The following is a 22,420-nucleotide window of genomic DNA, read 5'->3' as shown; positions in this document are numbered from 1 at the left end:
GTCATTGAGTAAGTCACAATCTTGGTCACATTATTTCTTTCTCTTCAGAAAGCAGCAGTTTGTATCTCTAAAGATGAAAATTCGGTATGAAATACAGAGATAATTATAATTGTCTTATGTTGTATTTAGACAATGAAGATCCAGTCTTCAGTGGATGTCCAAGTAATCAAGATGTCAACACAGACAGTGGTAATGCTACAGCTTTAGTTACCTGGACACCACCTACAGCAACAGATAATTCTGGTACTCAGACACTGACATCCACTGCCAATCCTGGAGATTACTTCCCTATTGGAAACAACACAGTGAATTACACATCAACAGATGCTGCTGGAAATACAGAATTCTGCACCTTTTATGTGGATGTAACTGGTGAGTATTGATTGTAATCCTTTTATTGTCTGACTCATGTTTTTACTCTTCTTTTTATTTCTCAAAAACATGGTACTGGAATCAATATATTTGTGAACAAGTTGTGAATTAAGGCATAGTAACTGCAACCCTGTTTAATTTGGTCACAAAGTATCTGTCATCCAAAATTATATATGATAGGATTTTAAGTAATTTTATATTTATGTCAATTTTTTCCCCATTTTATCGTCCCTCATGTTCTAATTGACGTGTAGTTGTTTAGTATTGGTTTGCTGCTCTCCATCAGTTACATAATGTATGAAACAATTTGGGCATTGCTTTACTGAATCGAAGAGCTGAATGATAATTGCATTTGATATGAATGTTCAAGCAAGCTTTCTTGCTGAGCTGATATTGAAAACTTATACAAATCAGTAACTTACTGCAAAAAAAGGTACTATCATAGGAACTCACTGAGCAATTAAGAAGGGAAATAAAATAAGGTTATTCATAAAATATACCTCAAATGATACACAAAAAGAAACCAATGTAGATATAGAGAAGAAAGATGAGTGCATAAATATGGAAAGGATGTCATAGGTGTGCAGACTTGCGTAAACTATGGGTGTACTGCACTTGCCACTCTGTACTGACAGTTTATCTACAAATGTTTTATTAAAAAGCATTCACTCTCAAAAAGTTTTCAACAATGAACTCAAGGAAAATAAACCCAATGTATAGAGAGGTATAGAACAAGAAAAGCAAAAGTGGGAAAAGAGATAAGAGAAAGAGAATGAGAGAACTTGAATGAGAGAGGGAGAGGGCATGCATGAGAGACTGTCAGAGGAGATCAGCAATGCGAATAGAGGAAAATGAACCCCACTGAGGATCAAGAAACAGAGGTCTGTACAGAAAATAAAAAGTAAAAGTAGCCTTTCCTGTTCTGACCACAAAACTGAAGGAAAATCCATATATTCATTCAATCTTGAGAGTGCAAAGCAATTGTGTTTTTTGACAGTATATGATAAATGGTTTTCTTATCCTTTTGAAGGGAGCAAGTTACCTCATTCGGTAAAGCGTCTGCCTGTTGAACCAAAGGTTGTGGGTTCAAGTCCTTCCTGAGTGAATGATTGATGCTTGTGTGAAAATATGTCCTTCCCCTGTTCGGTAGATGCAGGCTGTGATAAAAATGTAAACATTTTTAACTTTGATAAGACTTTAAATGGAGGCCTCTTGTACATGTAGATATCAAGAGCCCACTGCCTTCTTATAAGTTTAGGGGGAAACCCCAGTGGTCCACCTGCACTCCCCCAAAATCTGTTACATTGGGAGGAGAGACCTGTGGGTCAGAGCGAATCAGTTCACTTTTCGCCTTCCTGGCACAGGTGACGCCAAAAAAATACAAGACCTTGTGACTTGTCTATATTCTTCATAAAATGATGGCTGACATGCGACTAGCAGTCGAAGAAGAGAGCTGGCGAAGCTTGCTATGAATTACTCATGAGTGATTTCGATTTGTGATGTCGTCATGGGACCTGTTCGTTCCCTTCTATGGAACGGGGTTCACTGATCCTGTGTTTGCTGATTAGCTGCTACCTCTCAATAAAGACACTACAAGGTATTAACTAGCATCAGGTATTAACCTTCGCACATCGGTACATGGCTGTGTATAAAGCATATGGGGAATATGAATAGAGGTGGATAGGGAAAGGGCAGTGCTTGGAAATGATGCAACCTCTGTTTACCCAGAAAAATCTAAGATATATTCATCTATAATTTTGTTATACATTTTTTTGAAAAAAATAAAATCTTATATCAAAGTCGCCTCTTCCTTCACCCCTCCACCATTTCGCCCATATACGGGAATGTATACTTACCTAATGCTGTAGGGCACTCTTCCCAAGCATTTCATTACACGTTCTGTCCTGTCTTCCCCTTGTTTAGTCTTTGCTCTCACATAGCAAGTTCAAGCCAGGAACAATGGTTAAAATAAATCAAATTCAGGTTCCTAATGGCCCAGTGGCTTGCTCATTCATTCAGGTTTGAACAATAAGTCTTTTTTTGATAGTCACTAGTTTTCCTGATAGTCAATAGGTTTCTGATATTCGTGTTATATCAGACATTCAGACATGGAGCCTTGTCTATTAAAAGGCTATGGTTTCCCAAGTAATAGAAACACTTTCACAAAATAATTGAACAATGAGCAAGGAGTAGAGAGAACTAAAGTATCAAGGAAAACAAGTCAAACATGCAAAAGAGTGAAATGAAATGATAGAGTGAAGAGAGAGAGAGAGAGAAACAGAAGTACACCGTGCTCAGAGAGAAAATCATGATATGCCCGGTGAAAAAGATCCCTATTAAGAGAGAGAGAGAGAGAGGGAGACACATCGCAATTATTACAAGAGAAAGCAAAGATTCTTCTCTTTTAACATGCTTATTGTATGGATACTTTGTACATACATGTATTTCGTCTGAATACGGAAACAATCAGTACATGTAGATGCTGTATACAAGTACTCAAGCAAGAGGTGAGTTTGCATTGATATGAAAGATCTTTTTTTAATTTTTATCACTCATAGGCATTGAAATATTAGATTTACACTTTGAATCTATCAGTTGACCAATTCTTCTGATATTGCTACATGTATAAATGACCTGTCACCCCCAAACAAACAATAAGTCAACCAAAATAAATTTAGTGATTTTTATTGAGTTGAAAAAGCATATCCTCAGCTTTAAAGTGATGAACATGTATCACTTCTTATCAGAACTGATGAGGTAGCATTACCCACTGGAGTGCATGATTAAATGCAATAGAAATTTAATGGGAGCTTCACAAAATTCAAACAGGAAAACACAAGGTTTAGAGTTTGGGGTTCACTAAAGCATGAGATTTTTCCAACTGCATGGACCTATAAAAGTTAAGTATTGCTGCTGGAATGAAAAGAGGGTGGAATATAAAATAAGGAGACTATAGCAAGTAATGTACTAGATGGTATACAGAACACAAACTAAAGAAAGGGGAACATTCATTTTATGGCCATGGTATGAGGTTTATGGTACCGGGAAGCATTTCATGAAGAATTTTGTCAGTGGTTTTCACAGCAGATTAGCTTTTAGCCAATCTTACGCAATGGTTTCCAGTAGCCTATAACATCTTTCAGGGATAACCACTTACAAAATATTCATGAAACCCTACACTAGTAATTCAATGTTCTGTTTTATTTTCTTCAGTGTTTAGATTCTGGCTTGCATGTACTTGGGTAAAAAATGATGTTAATACAATTCTTGCTTTATCATGATGCATAATAATTATCCAGTCGTAGAATTCATAATTTTTTTAACATCAAAATTGATTTAATTATCACGCTCAAGATATGCCCCACTTCACCCTTCATTTGCTTGTTTCTTTACTCTTCCTATTTTATTATTTTTCTTGTGAAAGTAACCTTTCCCACATGTATATCTCTGTTTGATGTGTATATGCGAATGCACAAAAGACATGATTTTATTCAATATATTAGTAAAATTAACGGAATATCATCCTTCATTTATAAGTAAAAATTAGTCTGAATACAACTGAGATTGTAATTTATATAAACAACTTGAAGTCTGTTAGTTAAAACTGACAGTAAAAAAAATGCCGTGCAGCAACATTCACTAAAAAGAGATGTAAGATTGCAATTTTATTATGCATGCTGCTAAGTCCTGCCCAGGTAATCCTAATGCCACCAGGACATTGGTAATAATACATCCACTGCTCGTCCTAGAGATACCTTTCCTATTGGAAACTACACTTACTTTGCTACTGGTGTTGCTGAAAATTTAGAAATGTGCACTTTCTTCATAGTTGTATCTGGTTAATGCATGAATCTTTGTGTGTTTTTTTCTGCATACATTCGTAATTCCGAAGCTTCGTTATTCCGAAGGTTCATTATTCCGAATGTTCGTATTTCCGAAAGTTCGTAATTCCGAAGGTTCGTTAGTCCGAAAACAAAATGAAGTTTGTAAATGCGAAGGTTCGTTAGTCCGAAAACGAAGTGAGGTTGAAATTCCGAAGGTTCGTTAATCCGAAAATGTTATGAGGTTTGTAATTCCGAATGTTCGTTAGTCCGAAAACAAAATGATTAACAAACCTTATTTCGTTTCGGATTAACGAACCTTATTTCGTTTCGGATTAACGAACCTTCGGAACAACGGACCTTACATTTATTTCTTTTTTGGATTAGTGAACCTTCGGAATATCAAACCTTATTTTGTTTTCACATTATCAAACCTTCGGAATAACGCCACAAATGTTCAAATTAGCGAACCCTTTCATGTTTTGGGATTAACGAACATCGAGGTACAGGCAATTTACGTGTTTCGGAATCACGAACCTTCGGAATAAAGAACCTTCGGAATTACAAAGTATAACTTTTTTCTATTAGTACTGTAATTTCATGCTGTGTATTGACCATGATATTCCAACCTTCCAGATACTTTTCCTTTAATGTACATCTTATTGTATCTTTATTGCAAAGATGATGAGTCTCCTGTTATCAGTGGATGTCCAAGTAATTCAAACATCACTGCAAACATTGGTAATGTGACAGCTGTTGTAACCTGGACATCACCTACAGCAACAGATAATTCTGGTAATCAAACACTGACATCCACTGCCAATCCTGAAGATTACTTCCCCATTGGAAACAACACAGTGAAATACACATCAACAGATGCATCAGGAAATACAGATGTATGCACTTTCTATGTCATTGTCATTGGTGAGCATGCTCCTGTGAGGATTTCATTTTTTTCTCTATCTGTATGTGTGTCTGTCTCTCCCAGTTTTCTCTCATAGCTAATACTAATGGTGTCATGGCTTCCCTTCTTCTGTACTTTTCCAATATAGCCATACTGTGTCTAAACTAGTTGAAATCAATTCATTCTATTTTCATCTTTAAGTTTAGAATGATATTTTGATAATGTGAAGACATTGATAGTAATTGTAAACAAGGTCAAAGGGCTTATTTGAGGTGCAAATTAACTCTTCATGCGTTCACTTGTAAACTCCCTGTGTGTTGCATTATTTCAGCGTGATCCCCTCTACGCAGTATAATACACTCTGTTATTTAGAGTGTCGTAACTTTTCATCTGATCATTTTCAAAGAAAATATTGTGTAGCAAACTTGTAGAGTGTTTACTGGGCTTTCTTATCGTATATAAATTTATTGGATAAATTATGGAAAAATGTATAGTAATTTACATTTTCTAAATGCTTTCTCCTAATACTTCCAACAAAATTTGTGCCATGAGTCACAGATCCTAACAATAAAGCCGGCCATTGTATTGTTTGTGAGAAGGGTTTTTGTCTCACCTGCGAAGCAAAGTGAGACTATAGGCGCCGCTTTTCCGACGGCGGCGGCGGCGTCAACATCAAATCTTAACCTGAGGTTAAGTTTTTGAAATGACATCATAACTTAGAAAGTATATGGACCTAGTTAATAAAACTTGGCCATAAGGTTAATCAAGTATTACTGAACATCCTATTAGAGTTTCATGTCACATGACCAAGGTCAAAGGTCATTTAGGGTCAATGAACTTAGACCATGTTGGAGGAATCAACATCGAAATCTTAACCTGAGGTTAAGTTTTTGAAATGTCATCATAACTTAGAAAATATATGGAGCTAGTTCATGAAACTTGGACATAAGGTTAATCAAGTATCACTGAACATCCTGCATGAGTTTCACGTCACATGACCAAGGTCAAAGGTCATTTAGGGTCAATGAACTTTGGCCGAATTGGGGATATCTGTTGAATTCCCATTATAACTTTGAAAGTTCATGGATCTGATTCATGAAACTTGGACATAATAGTAATCAAGCATCACTGAAAATTTTGTGCAAGTTTCAGGTCTCATGATTAAGGTCAAAGGTCATTTAGGGTCAATGAACTTTGGCCGAATGGGGGTATCTGTTGAATTACCATCATAACTTTGAAAGTTTATTGGTCTAGTTCATTAAACTTGGACATTATAGTAATCAAGTATCACTGAACATCCTGTGCGCGTTTCAGGTCACATGACCAAGGTCAAAGGTCAATGAACTTTGGCCGAATTGGGGATATCTGTTGAATTACCATCATTAACTTTGAAAGTTTATGATCTGATTCATGAAACTTGTACATAAGAGTAATCAAGTATCACTGAACATCCTGTTCGAGTTTCAGGTCACATGATCAAGGTCAAAGGTCATGTAAGGTCAATGAACTTTGGCCATGTTGGGGTTTTTCGTTGAATAACCATCATATCTCTGTAAGTTTATTGGTCTAGTTCATAAAAAGTGGACATAAGAGTAACCATGTATCACTGAACATCTTGTGCAAGTTAGAGTAGTATTCAAAGTCAGCACTGCTGCTATATTGAACCGCGTGATGCAGGTGAGACGGCCAGAGGCATTCCACTTGTTATTGATTTTCTCCTCTCCTTTTTCAATGAATTTCCTGGCTGTGATCAGGATGTATTGATTTTTGGGGAAAACTCAACAATTCTGTAATTTGTAAACTGCGATAATCCGTCGAACGCTAAACTAATGTCGCACGCGCGATTGATCGATCGCTACACATGTACGGTATACACAAACGCCAGGCTATACATTGTAGCTAGTCACGCTCCGGGGCATGCAATTGTTCCAAAAACAATGGGATAGGGGACGTCTATGGGAAATGTGTGGTTGTGCAAAAATGCGAACGAAACACGCCTACGGATGTGCAATAATGCGAACGTAACGCATGAAGAGTTGAATAATATTTTGAACTCCAGTGTAAGGCCGATGATGCCATATTTTCATAGGGCTACCATTCTTTTTAAAACAGATTTCTAAGACAAAATTTTTGCTTAAAACTGATTTTTAAACAAGACCATCATGAGAGCTTTGCACCATTATGATAATTTCCTTTTCTCTATTTGAAAAAAATTAGACAATGAGAATCCAGTCATCAGTGGATGTCCCAGTGATCAGAATGTTAGCACAGACATTGGTAATGCTACAGCTGTAGTAACCTGGACACCACCTACAGCAACAGATAACTCTGGTAATCAGACACTGACATCCACTGCCAATCCTGGAGATTACTTTCCTATTGGAAACAACACAGTGAATTACACATCAACAGATGCATCAGGAAATACAGATGTATGCACTTTTAATGTCATTGTCATTGGTAAGCATTTTCCTGCGATGATTTAATTTTTCTTCTATCTTTATGTGTGTCTTTCTTCTCACTTAGCTTTCTCTCATAGCTAATACTAATCATGTCATAGCTACCCTTCTACTGTTCTTTTCCAACATATCCATACTGTGTGTAAATAGTTGAAACAAGGTTTATTTAATTTTCATCTTTAAGTTTAGAATGATTTATAGATAATGAAGACATTGATTATAATTGTAAACAAGAGGGCTCATTTGAAGTGTAAATTAAACAATATTTCATACTTTTGGATTTATTAGGGGATTTTGGGGGTGTTGTTTTGACCTCCAGTGTAAGGTCAATCAAACCATATGTTCATAGGGCTACTGTTCTTTGGAAAACAGATTTCTGCTATCAACTGCATTTTAAACAGACCATCATTAAAGCTTTGCACCATTATGATAATTTCCTTTTCTCTATTTGAAAAATTAGACAATGAGAATCCAGTCATCAGTGGATGTCCCAGTGATCAGAATGTTACCACAGACATTGGTAATGCTACAGCTGTTGTAACCTGGACACCACCTACAGCAACAGATAACTCTGGTAATCAGACACTAACATCCACTGTTAATCCGGGAGATTACTTTCCTATTGGAAACAACACAGTGACCTACACATCAACAGATGCTTATGGAAATGTAGAACTATGTTCTTTTAACGTAGTTGTAATAGGTAAGTGGTTATTGATAAAGATGTTGCTTACTTACTGGTATTGAGATTTCTAACTCAGTGGTCCATTATGATATCATTTTAATTGAATCTCTCTTATCAAAAGTCTGGTGACTCTCAAACAGAATCCATTATAAGAAAAAAGATCAGCATGTGCACAAATATGACAAATCCAGCAACTTCAATGGTATGTGCATATTAATTAGCATACCCCTATGGGTATCTGATATGGTTAAATGTATCGAAATGTGCACAAAAAATTTCAGGAAAGGGTAATGATGCAAGAATCCAACATTGGAAGCAGCACCAAAGCAGTCATAAAAAATGCAGAACGGGTGAAACCTTATCATCATATATCATTTCTTTAAATTTCATTTGTTTTTAATTGAGAGGGATTGATCCATGTTCAATCTTTATTTGTGACTGATATCTTTCACATTTTGAGCAATTTTGGTGATAGTTTTAAATTATTACTTCTCACTAGTACTATATTCTGGGGTATTTATCAAATCTGCCATTTTGTTTTCATTACAGACAGAGAAAATGCCATGATAAGTGGCTGTCCAAGTAATCAGGATGTCAACACAGACATTGGTAATGCTACAGCTGTAGTAACCTGGACACCACCTACAGCAACTGATAACTCTGGTAACCAAACACTGACATCCACTGCCAATCCTGGAGATTACTTCCCTATTGGAAACAACTCAGTGACTTACTTTGCAACTGATGTGGCTGGAAATTCAGAAACGTGCACCTTCATCATAGTTGTTTCTGGTGAGATTTTGTTGTTTATATTCCATCATTTTTTCTATTTAGTAGATTTTAGAGAGGGTAACATGTCTTATTTCTTGTCATCTCTATAATAGACAATGAGAATCCAGTCATTAGTGGATGTCCTAGTGAACAGAATGCTACCAAAGCCATTGGTAATGCTACAGCTAAAATAACCTGGACACCACCTACAGCAACAGATAACTCTGGTAACCAAACACTGACTTCTTCCTCCAATCCTGGAGATTTCTTCCCTATTGGAAATACCACAGTGAATTATACTTCGACAGATCCGTCAGGAAATACAGATGTATGCACTTTCTATGTCATTGTCATTGGTGAGCATGCTCCTGTGAGGATTTCATTTTTTCTCTATCTGTATGTGTGTCTGTCTCTTCCAGTTTTCTCTCATAGCTAATATTAATGGTGTCATGGCTTCCCTTCTTCTGTACTTTTCAATATAGCCGTACTTTTCAATATAGCCATACTGTGTCTAAACTAGTTGAAAAGCGGTTCATTTCATTCTCATCTTTAAGTTTAGAATGATTTATAGATAATGAAGACATTGATTATCATTGTAAACAAGAGGGCTCATTTGAAGTGTAAATTAAACAATATTTCATTAAGAGTGACCTTTTGATTTATTAGGTGATTTTTGGGGTGTTGTTTTGACCTCCAGTGTAAAGCCAATCATACCATATCTTCATAGGGCTACTGTTCCAGAGCTGCCAAGTAGTACGATTTTTCCGTATTTCATATGGAAATCAATTTAAAATACGGCAGTAGTACGCTTTTTCATGATAAAATACGGGAAAAAACAAATTAGAGAAGAAAAGGTATTCCGTGTGTTGCTGCCCTCTACGTTCAATGAGTTATGCTTTCATCAAGGCTTTCCGATTAGAATTTTCGATATCCTGGCGAATCAATGCGGGTGACAAGTTCCGAGCGCACGCATGTAGTTTACGTTTACAAGCGCAAAGCAGCGGCTCAAATCGCGATATTTTGCGACTGGTAAATACGTCTGTAAGGATGATGACGTCATCCAAGATGGCAACTTACGTTGACCGACGGAAGGATCGAAGATGACGATGTTTCGATCATAATTTGAAACGAATTAGCCGTAACTGCGGTCTAAGGTACGATATTTCTGAATTTCATACATTTTTCCGTAAATATGGATGCAATTTCTTTTTCATAATGTGATATTTTATGATTTTATTTGCAAAAAACGATCGAAAAAAAAAACAGGTTTCCGTCGAATGTTAGATCTAACGTTACTGCTAATACGTTGTCTGTACGTACGGGCCTCCAAATTCTTCAGTCTATGTATTGGTGAGTCAGCCAACGAAGTTCAGCGGAACAACCAAAATCTAGACTGAAGCTTTCGGTCTCGTGTGCGACGGTGTGGGGCGCAAAATAATGTAAGAAGTGATCAAACTTTGCCATTATGCATGCATATTTATCTCATGGTAAAAATACGGATTTTTTGGTCAAAATACTGATTTTGGGGGATAAGAATACTGAAAATGCAAAATACAACTTGGCAGCTCTGCTGTTCTTTTGAAAACAGATTTTTACTATCAACTGCATTTTAAACAAGACCATCATGAGAGCTTTGCACCATTCTGATAATTTCCTTTTCTCTATTTGAAAAATTAGACAATGAGAATCCAGTCATCAGTGGATGTCCCAGTGATCAGAATGTTACCACAGACATTGGTAATGCTACAGCTGTAGTAACCTGGACACCACCTACAGCAACAGATAACTCTGGTAATCAGACACTGACATCCACCGCCAATCCTGGAGATTACATTCCTATTGGAAACAACACAGTGACCTACACATCAACAGATGCATCAGGAAATACAGATGTATGCACTTTTAATGTCGTTGTCATTGGTAAGCATTTTCCTGCGATGATTTAATTTTTCTTCTATCTTTATGTGTGTCTTTCTTCTCACTTAGCTTTCTCTCATAGCTAATACTAATCTTGTCATAGCTACCCTTCTACTGTTCTTTTCCAACATATCCATACTGTGTGTAAATAGTTGAAACAAGGTTTATTTGATTTTCATCTTTAAGTTTAGAATGATTTATAGATAATGAAGACATTGATTATCATTGTAAACAAGAGGGCTCATTTGAAGTGTAAATTAAACAATATTTCATACTTTTGGATTTATTAGGTGATTTTGGGGGTGTTGTTTTGACCTCCAGTGTAAAGCCAATCATACCATATCTTCATAGGGCTACTGTTCTTTTGAAAACAAATTTCTGCTATCAACTGCATTTTAAACAAGACCATCATGAGAGCTTTGCACCATTATGATAATTTCCTTTTCTCTATTTGAAAAATTAGACAATGAGAATCCAGTCATCAGTGGATGTCCCAGTGATCAGAATGTTACCACAGACATTGGTAATGCTACAGCTGTAGTAACCTGGACACCACCTACAGCAACAGATAACTCTGGTAATCAGACACTGATATCCACTGTTAATCCTGGAGATTACTTCCCTATTGGAAACAGCACAGTGACCTACACATCAACAGATGCTTATGGAAATGTAGAACTATGTTCTTTTAACGTAGTTGTAATAGGTAAGTGGTTATTGATAAAGATGTTGCTTACTTACTGGTATTGAGATTTCTAATTTTGTGGTCCATTATGATATCATTTTAATTGAATCTCTCTTATCAAAAGTCTGGTGACTCTCAAACAGAATCCATTATAAGAAAAAAGATCAGCATGTGCACAAATATGACAAATCCAGCAACTTAAATGGTACGTGCATATTAATTAGCATATGACAACCCCTATGTGTATCTGATATGGTTAAATGTATCAAAATGTGCACAAAAAATTTCAGGAAAGGGTAATGATGCAAGAATCCAACATTGGAAGCAGCACCAAAGCAGTCATAAAAAATGCAGAACGGGTGAAACCTTATCATCATATATCATTTCTTTATATTTCATTTGTTTTTAATTGAGAGGGATTGATCCATGTTCAATCTTTATTTGTGACTGATATCTTTCACATTTTGAGCAATTTTGGTGATAGTTTTAAATTAAGTACTTCTCATTGACTAGTACTATATTCTGGGGTATTTATCAAATCTGCCATTTTGTTTTCATTACAGACAGAGAAAATGCCATGATAAGTGGCTGTCCATGTGATCAGAATGTCAACACAGACATTGGTAATGCTACAGCTGTAGTAACCTGGACACCACCTACAGCAACAGATAATTCTGGTAACCAGACACTGACATCCACTGCCAATCCTGGAGATTACTTCCCTATTGGAAACAACTCAGTGACTTACTTTGCAACCGATGTGGCTGGAAATTCAGAAACGTGCACCTTCATCATAGTTGTTTCTGGTGAGATTTTGTTGTTTATATTCCATCATTTTTTTCTATTTAGTAAGTGTAGCACAAGATTTTAGAGAGGGTAACATGTCTTATTTCTTGTCATCTCTATAATAGACAATGAGAATCCAGTCATCAGTGGTTGTCCTAGTGATCAGAATGTTACCACAGACATTGGTAATGCTACAGCTGTAGTAACCTGGACACCACCTACAGCAACAGATAATTCTGGTAATCAGACACTGATATCCACTGCCAATCCTGGAGATTACTTTCCTATTGGAAACAACACAGTGACCTACACATCAACAGATCCATCAGGAAATACAGATGTATGCACTTTCTATGTCATTGTCTTTGGTAAGCATGCTCCTGTGAGGATTTCATTTTTTTCTCTGTATGTGTGTCTGTCTCTCCCAGTTTTTTCTCATAGTTAATCCTAATGGTGTCATGGCTCCCCTTCTTCTGTACTTTTCAATATAGCAATACTGTGTCTAAACTAGTTGAAATGCGGTTTATTTCATTTTCATCTTTAAGTTTAGAATGATATTTTGATACTGTGAAGACATTAATAGTAATTGTAAACAAGGTCAGAGGGCTTTAATAGATGAGGTGCAAATTAAATAATATTTTGAACTCCAGTGTAAGGCCGATGATACCATATTTTTATAGGGCTACCATTCTTTTTAAAACAGATTTCTAAGACAAAGTTTTTGCTTAAAACTGCTTTTAAACAAGACCATCATGAGAGCTTTGCACCATTATGATAATGTCCTTTTCTCTATTTGAAAAATTAGACAATGAGAATCCAGTCATCAGTGGATGTCCCAGTGATCAGAATGTTAGCACAGACATTGGTAATGCTACAGCTGTAGTAACCTGGACACCACCTACAGCAACAGATAACTCTGGTAATCAGACACTGACATCCACTGCCAATCCTGGAGATTACTTCCCTATTGGAAACAACACAGTTTCTTACACGTCAACAGATTCTGCTGTGAATATAGTAACATGTACTTTTGATTTAGTTGTTTCAGGTAAGTATCAATAGACCTGAAGACACTTTTTTGTCTTAAAGTGGATGTCTGTTAACCTTAGAGCTTGTCCTAGTCTGTGTACCCATGTGTTAATGTTTTGATGTTTTTGTTGGTTTATGTGGTTTAGATTGGGCGTGACTTGACTTGGCGGTCCACAGGTGCTAGCTTGCCCGAGTATGTTGTTCACTGGTGCAATTTCCAGATTTAGTGTCACCAAAGACTAAGAATATCAAGCACTTTCAGGCCTTTATTTCCGTATCTAGATCTATATATTGAGTCTTACACATGATACAATATTTCTTAAGAATAAAACAACCAAGTAAAGCTATGAAAATGATAGTACCTTAGGGGCGTTTGTCAATTATCTTGCTTGAATTCATTGGCCTGAACCATGAAAATCCAAGTTGCATTCTATTTTGTTAATAATTATACAGTGTAAGTACATGTTTTTCTAATACGCACTTTCTAATGAATGATTACTCAAGGCACTACTTATAAAATAAACATAAACATTTGAAATTTTCATGATCATCACACTTAACATTCATATGTATATATATATATATATACACTGCCACCTTAATGTTGGGCTTCCTCTTGTATTAGGTTATTGTTGATCGCAATCAACTAGAAATTGCAATCGATGATATTGTGGGAATCATGCAGTGGAGTAACTTAAAGTGCAAACAAACAAGCAGTACAAAATGGATGCTCCCATAAGTATGCAACTTGGGCCGATAAATTTAAGCAAGAAAAATGAGAAATCCTGCTCATGTTCTATTATTTTCATAGCTGCTACTCGGTTGATATATTGTTTAGAAATGTAGGATCATGTAGGATCAGTCTTGATATATAGATCTTAATGAGGAAATAGCGCTCTGAAAAGTGGTTGATATTCATAGTCTTTGGTGACAATGCATTTCTAATGTATTTCTTTATTTTGGCATTCTACTGGCCTCCTCTGAAAAATCCAGGGTAGGCACCAGTAAAAAAAAAAGAAACACCTGGATGACTCAGGCCTAATAACCTGTCTTGTTTATCTGTGGGTTTATTTTTTGTTCTGTCGTGGTAAATTTTTATTTGTTAATACTTATTCCACTAATTTTCTGCTGTCAATGTATTTCATGTTATGTACCTAATACCTCATTTCATTTATTGCTATGGTTGTATTTTCTTTGTTATGAAATTGAATAAATTTTTTGATTTGAAAGATTTTGATATTTGATAGGTTAGAAAAAACTAGTATCATAAGTCAAAACTAACTCTTTATAATGTCATTATTAGGTCTACGTACATTATCTGTGTGTATGTAAGGTGGGGTCAATTTCAAATTCCCCATAGGTTTCCCAATAGTCATTTTACAGTACTGCATTGTTGTGTAATGAATCATCCTATTGTGAAACAAAGTATTTTAAACAAACAGAAACATTTCAGAAATTTGGGCTGTCTTTATATTTTATACTTACATTTATCTGAAGCGATCATTAAAGCTATCCCTGGTTATGTGTTTCATTGCTACTATTTTAAATGTAATGGCTGAATAAAGAAACAAAACTAACACAATGCATGTTGTCTTTCATTTGCTTTTCATTTAATGTGATGTTTGTAAAAGATATGTAAAAAAGACTTATATCGATCTGTTTCAAATCTCACCACTACAGCTTTGAGCAAAAGTGGTTGATCTTAGCAGCACCAGCTGGTTTCAAAATATTGTGATATTCATGTAAATAGATGTGCTATTCTGTGTTTGAAATAACCCTATCCATTTGGTTGTGGTCATCCATCTTTTTATCTCCCTTTTTTCCTTCTTTGTTTTCACTTTTTTTTTGCAAATTGTTTCATTTGATTTCCTTTATCTATTTTTACTTGAGGTAATGCCATAATTGCTATTTTTCACCAGGTTAAACTTTGGGTAACATTATTTTTTCCTCCACCCTGTACTTTATTAGATATAAATACATATTTTGGGGGTGAATTATAACATAATTTTAGCTTTATTTGTTCATTATATTTGTTTTACCTGTTTTTGTTCTTTCAGTTTATGTATATCTATCTCATTGTTGTGCTACATACTTTTATCTCTGTATGTTTGTATGTTGGTCTTACATGCTTTAATACATGTCACTGGTGCAATTATATCATTTGTTTACTCTTTATAAATACATGATGTCATCCTTGAGTGAAGGAATTTAATTTTTTCATCATTCAAAGATTTCTTTTTAATTTGATAGCAGCTATCCAGTACCATCAATTGTGAATTGTCACAGTGGTACTTTAGGTACATCTTCTAATATAGACAATCAATATTTTAGATTTTGATAACATCCAATTAAAGTATCAGTAAAATTCTTGCAAACTCTTCCTAAAAAATTTAAAAAAACAAAAGGGGGAAATAAGATACCTGTTTTCTTGAAAATGTTCAATTTCCATTGAAAAGGAAGACATTGTCAAGTGTTTTCTCTTGCCTCTGCCTTTTGTATTGTTGGGCAAGTGTCCAAAATGTGTTAAGAAATTTGAATAAGTTGTAAAATATTGAGAGGTTTATATGTATGGTTATAATTTTTCTACATTATTGTATAAAAAGAGGTGATATTTGGTTCAAAACATTAATCATGTTAATGGGTTCACAGTCAGCAGGCAATTTAAAAAAAGGCTTTAATGCATACTTTGATTCTACTTGACCATTCTAAAACCTCCCAAGGAAAAGGATGGATTTTATTGTCTCGCCCACTAGAGGTGAAGGCGAGACTTAGGGATCCAAATGTCGTCCGTCCGTCACAAATCTAATGACACATAACTCCACAACCGTAAGTCGCTTTTCAACCAAACTGGTTGGTAGATGGACTTGGGGGACCTGCATGTTATGCTTTAGTCGGACATCACATGGTAAGGTCAAAGGTAAAGTTTACATGCAAGAGTCTTATGACACCTAACTCCGCAACCGTAAGTCACTTTTCAACCAAACTTAGATGGTAGATGGGATTGGGGGACGTGCATCTTATGCTGCAGTCGAAGGTCACATGGTAAGGTCAAAGGTCATTTTCAGGTCAATGTTAAAGTTTACATGCAAGACTCTCGTATGACACGTGACTCCGCAACCGGAAGTTACTTTTCAACAAAACATTAAAGTTTACATGCAAGGCTTTTATGACAAGTGTTATTCCTTGTACCTTGTACCTTGTAGTTCCGTTCCCTGAAGACCTCCACCAGGAAGGGTAACTCAGGGCTGACGAGAGTGGGAGTATTATTACTCTGTTTTGCTTTGTTGCTGGTTTTGCATGTTTAGTTTTGCTTTAAGTATGTCAGTGCTTTTGGAGGATACCATGTCCGCTGTGAGATTATTCCAGTGGGAGATTGCTTCAGGGAAGAAGGAATTAGCCAGTTGGGTAGTTGTGATGAACTTTGAAGTGACGTCATACAGTTCATCATGGGATCTTCTTAATCTTGTTATTTTTCTCGTGGCATATTTATTTAAGTCAAGTTGAGTTTCACCATGGATAATCTTATATAAGTTGATGATTCGGTGATTTCGCCTCCTTTCCTCAAGAGACATCCAGCCAAGTGTTGTCATTATGTTTGTAACACTGGATCCCTGTGTGTAGTTCCCTGTGATGAAACGGGCGGCTCGTCTCTGAACCATTTCCAATAATTTGGTGTTCTTGACTGTGCCTGGGTGCCATGCTATCGAAGCATATTCTAGGTGGGGTCTAACAAGTGTGTGGTATAGACGTTCCTTCACTGTTTTAGAGCAGTGATAGTAGTTCCTTCTAATGAAGTTTAAAGCCTTTGTACCTTTGGCAGTTGCCTGTTGTGACTGCTTATCCCATTTTAGGTTGTTTTCTATATGTATTCCTAGGTATTGTTGGCTATTTACTTCCTGGAGTTGTTGACCGAGGAGTGAGTAATTGTTATGTCCGGGTACTCGCTTTCTGGATATCCTCATGACAGTACATTTGGATGCGTTGAATTTCATCCCCCATGTGTTTCCCCATGTGACCAAGTTATCTAAGTCTTTTTGTAGTACTTCTTCATCGGAGGGATTGGATATTGCTCGGTAGAGTATGCAGTCATCTGCGAACAGTCTTGCGGTGCTGTGAACTGCTTCCGAGAGGTCGTTTATGTACAAAATGAAGAGGTGGGGCCCGAGGACTGTTCCCTGCGGAATACCGCTCAGGACTGGTAGCCAGTTTGATGTTTTACCATTCACTACTGTTCTATGATATCTCTGGGTCAGGAAGGATCTTATCCATTCAAGGGTCTTGCTACGTATGCCATACGAGTGAAGTTTCTGCAACAATTTCTTATGGGGGACGACATCGAATGCTTTGCTGAAGTCGAGTATTGCGATGTCACATGTCTCCTTGTTGTGATGAGTAGCAAGATCATGGATAGTGGCAACTAATTGTGTGTCACATGATCTACCCCGTCTGAAAGCATGCTGGTAGTCGGAGAGGATTGAGTTTGTAGTAAGGTGTGTCATTAGATGGCTGTCTACTATATGTTCCATAAGTTTACAGCATACACTGGTCAAGGATATAGGACGATAATTAGCTGGTTCGTTTTTAGGACCCTTCTTGTAGATGGCAGCGATGTTCGCTTTACGCCAATCCTCGGGGAGGATCCCTTGGTCATATGACTGTTTAAATATAAATTGCAGAACTGGGGCTATTTCTTCAGCTGTAAGTTTAAGAACACGGTTTGGTATGCTATCTGGTCCTGCGGCCTTTGAGACATCTAACTTGTTCAATAGCTTGAGGATGCCACTATTCCATCCCAGTTATTTCACAATGAAGTTTCGATACAATTCTGTTGCGTGCCCTCGCAAATCAAGATATTTCTGGTTATTTTCATAAGTGGGCAAGACACAAAATCGCTTTTGCCTTGTTTTTTGTGTGAAAAGCATTAAATCAAAATCATAATTGATCATATCTTTTGTATCAAATCAGCAAACAAGTTCCTTGTATATAACCTTTGTTTAAAAATTCTCGGTTCTCTTTACAATTACTGCACTCAAGTTTACTACATTATATTAATTTGACATCTTTTAAAAACTTTCTCAGTTGTACATTTAGTGATAGTGACATAGTTATAATGTCTGATGCCATTTCTCTTGTAGACAATGAGAATCCAGTCATCAGTGGATGTCCCAGTGATCAGAATGTTACCGCAAACATTGGTAATGCTACAGCTGTAGTAACCTGGACACCACCTACAGCAACAGATAACTCCGGTGACCAGACACTGACATCTACTGCCAATCCTGGAGATTACTTTCCTATTGGAAACAACACAGTGACCTACACATCAACAGATGCTTATGGAAATGTAGAAATATGTTCTTTTCATGTAGTTGTGATAGGTAAGTGGTGTTTTCATGCTTAAAGACATACATGTATCACATTTTTCCTCTGATAATCCTGGAACTCCCTAATCCACCCTGAAACACTCGTCACCTGTACTTTTGAATCGTTATGAAGTCAGTGAATAAAGTATTACTTTGACGGGAGTGTAAATACATTTTGTTGAAGATATGTAAAAGAGTTGCCCCATGAAAGATGAACAGCTATTTATTTACATCTCTGTATCTGTTAACTCTTCATTAATGCACACCTGTAGACATGTTTTGTTTGCACAACCACATATTTCCCTTTGACGCCCATTTGTCACGTAGTTTGATGCATAGAACAATGCATGCACCGAAGCGTGCCTACTATTTTCGCTAAATGCTACTGTACATGAGGTCGTGAGCATGTCCCGATCCATCATTTTGGGCCTACTACAGGATGGGGGTTCTTGGATCCTAATCTTGGATACATCCACTTTCAAAACCACTTGGTGGGAGAACTTTTTTACCTCCTATACAACTAACAAGAAAATACACTCCTCAGCAGACCCAGGAAGTTCAAAGAGTAAGAGTAAAATTCAATAGAACCCTGCTCACACACAATGCCATGGTCAGGTTCATTGTTAGTAGTTCATGAGGTTTTTTGATATCAAGAGAAAGTTTGTCTAATGAAATGAGTAGGTAAATTACTTCTTATCTGAGAAAGAATGCATAAATATAATGCCTGTTGAATCACACCGGGTGGTCATTTCACTCTGCAGTACATTCTCTGAATAAATGATAACACTAATCTGGATATTGTGCTTAAGAAATACTTTGTAGGGGAAGGCGATATAAGATGAGCCATTTTATGCTTTTTGTCTCACCTGCGAAGCAAAGTGAGACTATAGGCGCCGCTTTTCCGACGGCGGCGGCGGCGTCAACATCAAATCTTAACCTGAGGTTAAGTTTTTGAAATGACGTCATAACTTAGAAAGTATATGGACCTAGTTAATAAAACTTGGCCATAAGGTTAATCAAGTATTACTGAAGATCCTAGTAGAGTTTCATGTCACATGACCAAGGTCAAAGGTCATTTAGGGTCAATGAACTTAGACCATGTTGGAGGAATCAACATCGAAATCTTAACCTGAGGTTAAGTTTTTGAAATGTCATCATAACTTAGAAAATATATGGACCTAGTTCATGAAACTTGGACATAAGGTTAATCAAGTATCACTGAACATCCTGCATGAGTTTCACGTCACATGACCAAGGTCAAAGGTCATTTAGGGTCAATGAACTTTGGCCGAATTGGGGATATCTGTTGAATTCCCATCATAACTTTGAAAGTTTATGGATCTGATTCATGAAACTTGGACATAATAGTAATCAAGCATCACTGAACATTTTGTGCAAGTTTCAGGTCTCATGATTAAGGTCAAAGGTCATTTAGGGTCAATGAACTTTGGCCGAATCGGGGGTATCTGTTGAATTACCATCATAACTTTGAAAGTTTATTGGTCTAGTTCATTAAACTTGGACATTAGAGTAATCAAGTATCACTGAACATCCTGTGCGCGTTTCAGGTCACATACCAAGGTCAAAGGTCAATGAACTTTGGCCGAATTGGGTGTATCTGTTGAATTACCATCCTAACTTTGAAAGTTTATGGATCTGATTCATGAAACTTGTACATAAGAGTAATCAAGTATCACTGAACATCCTGTTCGAGTTTCAGGTCACATGATCAAGGTCAAAGGTCATGTAAGGTCAATGAACTTTGGCCATGTTGGGGTTTTTTGTTGAATAACCATCATATCTCTGTAAGTTTATTGGTCTAGTTCATAAAAAGTGGACATAAGAGTAACCATGTATCACCGAACATCTTGTGCGAGTTAGAGTAGTATTCAAAGTCAGCACTGCTACTATATTGAACCGCGTGATGCAGGTGAGACGGCCAGAGGCATTCCACTTGTATGCTTTTTGTCTCACCTGCATAGCAGAGTGAGACTATAGGCGCCGCTTTTCCGACGGCGGCGGCGTCAACATCAAATCTTAACCTAAGGTTAAGTTTTTGAAATGACATTATAACTTAGAAAGTATATGGACCTAGTTCATGAAACCTGGCCATAAGGTTAATCAAGTATTACTGAAGATCCTATTAGAGTTTCATGTCACATGACCAAGGTCAAAGGTCATTTAGGGTCAATGAACTTAGACCATGTTGGGGGAATCAACATCAAAATCTTAACCTGAGGTTAAGTTTTTGAAATGTCATCATAACTTAGAAAATATATGGACCTAGTTCATTAAACTTGGACATAAGGTTAATCAAGTATCACCAAACATCCTGCATGAGTTTCACGTCACATGACTAAGGTCAAAGGTCATTTAGGGTCAATGAACTTTGGACGATTTGGGGGTATCTGTTGAATTACAATCAAAACTTTAAAAATTTTTGGATCTGATTCATGAAACTTGGATATAATAGTAATCAAGTATCACTGAACATCCTGTGCAAGTTTCAGGTCACATGATCAAGGTCAAAGGTCATTTAGGGTCAATGAACTTTGGCCAAATTGGGGGTATTTGTTGAATTACCATCATATCTTTAAAAGTATGTTGGTCTAGTTCATAAAACTTGGACATAAGAGTAATCAAGTATCACTGAACATCCTGTGCGCATCTTAGGTCACATGACCAAGGTCAAAGGTCAATGAACTTTGGCAATAATGGGGGTATCTGTTGAATTACCATCATAACTTTGCCAGTTTATTGATCTGACTTTTGAAACTTGGACATAAGAGTAATCAAGTATCACTGACTATCCTGTGCAAGTTTCAGGTCACATGATCAAGGTCAAAGGTCATGTGAGGTCATTGAACTTTGGCCACATTGGTTGTATTTGTTGAATTACCATCCTATCTCTGTAAAGTGTATTGGTATAGTTCATAAAATGTGGAAATAAGAGTAACCAAGTATCACTGAACATCTTGTGCGAGTTATAGTAGTTTTCAAAGTCTGCACTGCTGCTATGTTGAATCGCGTGATGCAGGTGTTGCTTGTTATAACTGATATGATTAACAATCTTGAAGAAATAAGTACCTTGCCTAAAATTCAATTATTGGGAAATATTTTTTTAACTATATATAACATTCTACCCCCACACTGAAAGTCATTGTCACCTTTGAATAAAAAAAAGGCCAACTTGCCCCACCCATGCCTACACACGGCTTATTATAATCACTCGGGTCGCGGGCGGATTCGCAATCACTCGGGTTGCATTCAAAATCACTTGGGTTTGGATTTTTTTTATTTTTATGCGATTTTTGTCTCACCTGCGTAGCAGAGTGAGACTATATAGGCTCCTTTTCCCGACGGCGGCGGCGGTGTCAACACCAAATCTTACCCTAAGGGTAAGTTTTTTAAATGACAGCATAACTTAGAAAGTATATGGACGTTGTTCATGAAACTTGGCCACAAGGTTAATCAAGTATTACTGAACATTGTGCCTGAGTTTTGGGTCACATGACCAAGGTCAAAGGTCATTTAGGGTCAATGAACTTGGACCATGTTAGGGGAATCAACATCAAAATCTTAACCTAAGGTTAAGTTTGTGAAATGTCATCATAACTTAGGAAATATA

At 36.6% G+C, this 22,420-nt stretch overlaps 1 protein-coding gene across 25 annotated transcripts in view; it reads left to right on the top strand.

Moving 5' to 3' along the window:
* Positions 1-22,420, top strand: part of LOC121427594 — a 157,796-nt gene that overhangs the window by 56,384 nt on the left and 78,992 nt on the right. For 8 of the 25 annotated variants that reach the window (XM_041624084.1, XM_041624250.1, XM_041624165.1 and 5 more), the window contains 12 exons: positions 130-372; positions 4,875-5,117; positions 7,315-7,557; positions 8,017-8,259; positions 8,791-9,033; positions 9,126-9,368; positions 10,690-10,932; positions 11,393-11,635; positions 12,178-12,420; positions 12,526-12,768; positions 13,206-13,448; positions 18,565-18,807. In XM_041624084.1, coding sequence (XP_041480018.1) covers positions 130-372; positions 4,875-5,117; positions 7,315-7,557; positions 8,017-8,259; positions 8,791-9,033; positions 9,126-9,368; positions 10,690-10,932; positions 11,393-11,635; positions 12,178-12,420; positions 12,526-12,768; positions 13,206-13,448; positions 18,565-18,807 — 2,916 coding nt within the window. The remainder of the gene's footprint in view (positions 1-129; positions 373-4,874; positions 5,118-7,314; positions 7,558-8,016; positions 8,260-8,790; positions 9,034-9,125; positions 9,369-10,689; positions 10,933-11,392; positions 11,636-12,177; positions 12,421-12,525; positions 12,769-13,205; positions 13,449-18,564; positions 18,808-22,420) is intronic. The other 17 variants (XM_041624187.1, XM_041624156.1, XM_041624118.1 and 14 more) reach the window with 16 other exon arrangements.

Source organism: Lytechinus variegatus, chromosome 1 (genome assembly GCF_018143015.1).
Source record: "Lytechinus variegatus isolate NC3 chromosome 1, Lvar_3.0, whole genome shotgun sequence".
Classification (NCBI taxonomy): Eukaryota; Metazoa; Echinodermata; class Echinoidea; order Temnopleuroida; family Toxopneustidae; genus Lytechinus; species Lytechinus variegatus.
The sequence above is the reverse complement of the archived record's forward strand: the minus strand, read 5'-3'. Positions and strand labels throughout refer to the sequence as shown.